Below are 4,975 nucleotides of genomic sequence, written 5' to 3' on the forward strand. Positions count from 1 at the left end.
CGTAGACTTCTGCAAGAGTACTTTTGTAGGCGGAGTTGATCATGCACATCAACTCCGCCCATCCAACGTTGATAGTCGGTTACAGCCGCCGGGCACGGCACGGTAATTGTACCAACGCGCTTGACGTTTCGTGTAATAGTCGTCTCTGTCATTGCCGAGCCTGTGCACAGGTAATGCACAGGTTTCCGGTCCCACCAGTGAAATGCAACCATATTTGGAATGGCGACAGAACGAGAAAACGTGAACATGCCTCGGGGAGCGCTTGCTGGACGTGACTTGCGTTTCTCTTTGACATTTGCATCATATCCAAGCCGGTTGGTCATTATCGTGCCTATCACCTTCACTTGCATGCCCAATAGCTCGATAGCAAGTAGAATTGACGAATAGAAGCGGTCGATAACTACTGCATGCCATGGAAGCCGGGTGTTGGGACCAAGCACTGTCTTCAAATTTCTAACGACTGCAGCCGCACCGGTCTTATGGTCAAATGTTGAATGCTCTTCATCTCTTCTTTTGCCCGCATACAGCTCAAATCTAGTAACATACGACATAATTGGTGAGAAAGCAATCTAATGTCATAACTTACGACGTAAGTAAAAAAAAAACCTGTGGCAGTACGCGGTCCTTGAATCACACACCATAAACATTTTCGAGCCATACCGATGAGGCTTATCGGGCATGAACTTTCTAGTCGTGTTTCTTTTAGAAGTAGAAGGCAGAACACCCTCGTCAAAAGCGAACACTGCCGGGAGGGTCCACGCAATCAAGAAACGATTCTGCATTGTCTCGACTACCATTCGCAACTTCCAGAGCCTGTCTCGCGTACGCTCCGCCTCGTTGTCCACAAAGTGCAAGTCGCGCAACATGTCTTGACATCGATTCCGGCCCATGAACCTTCCAAAATTACCTGCAGGAACGGCCCCATCCTCCACCATCGACCAGTGAGCGGCAAAACGTCGCTTTTGCGGGCAGAGCATGCGCGCAATCAGGAGACCTATCACGTGTAAGATCTCGTGCGTCTCGTATCCCGGCTTTGCCTTCAAACGCCGACTAATCTGCTTAACCGTCTTCTTTCTCCGATCGTGTTGCTTTGCATGAATTCTTTCTGCACGTCTGGTGACTTGCTGAAGACCATACCGATTCGTCTCTGCAGCTATCTTGACCCATAGCGACTTGGGCATAAAGTAAAAGAATGTAAGTAGTGGAGAGTGGCAAACGTTTAGTAGCTCAGCGACCGGTCGTGCCTCTTCCATATTCAGACCAGAGTACGCTTCGACACCCTCCTCAAACTCGTGAGTGACTGGAGACCACTCCATTGAACGTAACGCGTCCTCACGTTGCTGCTTGGCTTGACTGTTGAGGGCATCACTGCCTACTTGAAGTGAGTCAATGAACGCTGCGTCCATTGGCACAGCGTCATCTTCTGACAGCTCATCCAATTCTTCAGGTACTTCACAATCATTGCCATCATCGTCATCATTGTCTTCTTCAATGTCGTCATCACTGTCTCCAGAGCTAAAGCTCTCGTAGTCACTCAGGTCTTCGTCGTCAGTCACAAAATTTACATCCTTCTTGACAGGATGACGGGGGCGTAGGACAGGACAGGTCGGCGTAGCTGGCACACGAACAGGTTGGGAAGCGTGCTTGCGTACGGGTTGGGCGTCAGGCTCACGTGTAGGTTGGGCGACGGGCACAGTGACAGGTAGGGCGGTCGGCACAGTTATAGGCTGTGCGGGCACTGAACTGTCAGGCGGGGAAGCAGCGCCAACATCCGACTGAGCGTCACTCTCGGGTCCAGATGACAGAAACTGCAGGTTTGTCGCTGCGTCTCGAAGCTCTCCGGGCGACAAATTAAAAGCCCGAGTAACTGCTGCCTGTGAAAGCTCGACTTCAGAGCTATTGCAGCTGCTTGGGGTGCCAAACAGATCATTCATGGTCTGCTGTGACAGCTCAGCACTTGTGTCGATCTGCGACGCACGTACGTCCTCTAAACAATTATCGGCGGCGTCTTTACTGGAAGTGACGGCGTCTTCAGTAGCAGAGGCAGCGGCGCTCTCGTCATCGTCGGCTACTACGTCAACAGCGACCTCATCGTCTGCAGCGTTGGCTTCCTCTGCGCTCTCCGGTTCATCCAATATTCCTGTCTCTAATGCATACGCCACCACAGCCTCCTCTCCAACTAACACCTTTGAACCATCTGCACTTACGTACTTCCCTTTAGTTTGTATCCCGGTTGGTCGCTTGTACTTCCATCCCACAGCTCGAAGTTGTCGCCAAAAGTGGCCAAAGTCAATGTTGCGCGCCACCGCAGCAACGGCGGCTGTTTTGGTTCGTTTTCCAGGCCGGATGCGAGCCATCGAGCAAATTCTGTAATGGGCTGTGGGCCACTGAGTGGCAACTGGATACTTTCCCGCGTATCCCATCTTTTCCGCGCGTCCCTGATCCCTGGCTCGTTTTTGGATTTTTCTCATTTACCGGTTGAACTTTATCGATTTCAAATGACTTGATTAAAGTAAAGGATTTCCATTTTTGAGCCATTTTCTAATGTTATTCCAATTATGTCGTAAGTTACGACATAAAAAAAGAGTCATGTCGTTAGTTACGACGTCGGGAACCAAGGGGTTAATAGTAGTACTGAGCGATATTATTTTAAACTAAAAGTTATTGTGCCTTTTGCCGTTTTCACTTCTTCAGTTTTAAGCATTCTGTAGCTTATAAGGGCTCAAGAGACAGAGGAGACGCCCCGCTTTCGTTTAGAGTGATGTTGATTGCGGTAAGTGGGTTTGTGGGATTACTTCTCGGTATGCGTTGAGGCAACTTGGCAAAGTTGTCGAGCCATCATATTACGAGAAGTTGTGGTCCAACGCTCGCAGGATTGGAGACGATGCGTTGATGGGGATTGCATTTGAAAATTACGTGCATTCGATGGCAAGAGATGGAAAGATGATCGAGTTGCAGGTGAGGCCATACGATCGACGAAAGCAGCAGCAGCATACCTATGCTGCGGCAGAGATTCAAGCCAACTCGCATCGCAACGAAGGAAGGGATGCAGTGGAATGTGAAGCAATCATGCAGCAACTGGCGGGTGTCGACTATTGGCATCCCATCGACCGCTGTCTGGTGACCATAGACAGCGTTGCCAAATTGAACTGGAGTGCGGAACGCGACGTGGTCGGATTGATCCAAATCACAAAGTCCAATCACCACACAATTGATTCTGTGGCGCTTGCCAAGTATGCGTCGCTGTTTCCCGGTTGTGCCAGATATATTGCGTTGGTGCCGGACAAGGAGACGTGTGATCGATTTCGACTTACTCCAGCTGATCCTCCAACCCAAGTGCCATTGGACGTTGCGTATATTGCAACATGGAATTTGTGAACTGGACTGAAAGAAGAAGCTCTGGAACTGGAATGATTTTTACATGATCTGCATTTTTTAGCAAATATATGAGTTACTGATAGGTCTGAATGTCATCGACCTCAATGCTGTTGGAGCTTGCTGGTATGGCTAAGCTGAGAGCTGTGTTCGCACAGATAAACTAGGAGTTGCGAGTGACCGGTACTCCTGTGCAACAATTCGTCGTACAGCAGAGAAAATCCGGTTTTGCATCACCAGCTATTCCCCACAAAGAGATACTTCTGTCCCATTGACCTTTGGCGAATAATAATCTCTACTACTATTGTAGCGGCAGAAAATGAAGGATCAAATCCCCATGGGGGGCTCAATTTTGATAAAACCAGATATGACATTTAGATATGTGATAAAACCGCCCATTTTGAGTAAGATTTTGGTGTTAAAACCGGCTAATTCGCAGCAGTTTGTCGCTACAGGCTCCCCAAAAAGGTGTCTCCAAGGACCTTTAAACGGGGAAACAGTTGCTATAATGCTGATATTCTATTGGTCAAGAGTGTGGAAAGGGCAAAACAGTTGTACAAACAGGCGTTAAAAATAAAACGTTCAAATTTAAAAAGAAGGATTTGTATATATTTAAAGAGTGATTACCCACCATCTTCCTCATGAGCTTCTTGTGGATGGTACATTCTACTAGCGAAAGCATAAAATTGTAAGATTTTCATATGATATCACAACAGAGCAGTTTTAACCCTACATGGGCCAAAACGACAAGCGCACCTCGGCGAAATTGGTGTCTGGGTCGAGGTTCCATGCCCAGAGCACCCGAAAAACTGTGCTTTATCCAAGGCGCGTCGCCTCTTTAGTTCGATCGCGCGAGTCCCACCCTCCACTTCTGCCTGCTTTGGCCTCGGCGACGAAATAATCATATACATTGCAAACTAGGGTTTTCTCGCCCGGACTGAGCTGGTGTCTGCGTTGCACTGCGCTTCCTGAAATGAAAGAGATGAAGAGTCTTAATTTATGGAAGAAGGAACTACGAAACCTCAGCTTTCTATCCGCGCCCTTTGCACTTAATTTAATATTATTTTGGTGAAGTTATCGCCGATTATCCAAAGATAATAATTTATTTTGGATTAGCTAGCCCCATCATTTTCTGCCGCTATAATATAATATAGAGGAAAATATAATTGAGCGACCACAACTTCCTTAGTTTTAAGCATTCTGTAGCTTATAAGGGATCAGGAGACGCCCCGCTTTCGTTTAGGGCCGTTCCGAACCGGGGGCGCGCCCCGAGGGGGTAGGGTAAATGCTATACGGCTAGAACGGGTCGCGATCCTGCCGTTCCGTGCCAGATCGCGCTCCAGACGATTTTGTACCACCAATCTGGTATATCTTGATGGCAGAAGTTGCCGCACAGAACAACAAAATGACGGACGGACTAAGCTTGAAAAGGACTGTGGCGGAGCCGCAGACAGCGCGCAAGCGACTTACCATCGCGCCAACGTCCGACAACTATGACGACTGGACTCTCGAGCAGATCAAGATGGAGTGCACGGCCCGCAAACTGAACGTCGTGAAAAATACATGCAAGGGAGACCGTGTGAAACTTCTTAAGACATGG

The 4,975-nt window shown here is 48.4% G+C and overlaps 1 protein-coding gene across 1 annotated transcript; it reads left to right on the plus strand.

The window, feature by feature from the left end:
- Positions 1-2,943: 2,943 nt before the first annotated feature.
- Positions 2,944-3,464, plus strand: PITG_21789 (uncharacterized protein; the record flags this gene model as incomplete). Its single annotated transcript, XM_002894723.1, has 1 exon — positions 2,944-3,464. The coding sequence occupies one exon, from the start codon at positions 2,944-2,946 to the stop codon at positions 3,376-3,378; it is 435 nt and encodes a 144-aa protein (XP_002894769.1).
- Between the last annotated feature and the right edge of the window lie 1,511 nt (positions 3,465-4,975).

This window comes from Phytophthora infestans, genomic scaffold, assembly GCF_000142945.1.
Source record: "Phytophthora infestans T30-4 supercont1.570 genomic scaffold, whole genome shotgun sequence".
Taxonomy (NCBI): domain Eukaryota; phylum Oomycota; class Peronosporomycetes; order Peronosporales; family Peronosporaceae; genus Phytophthora; species Phytophthora infestans.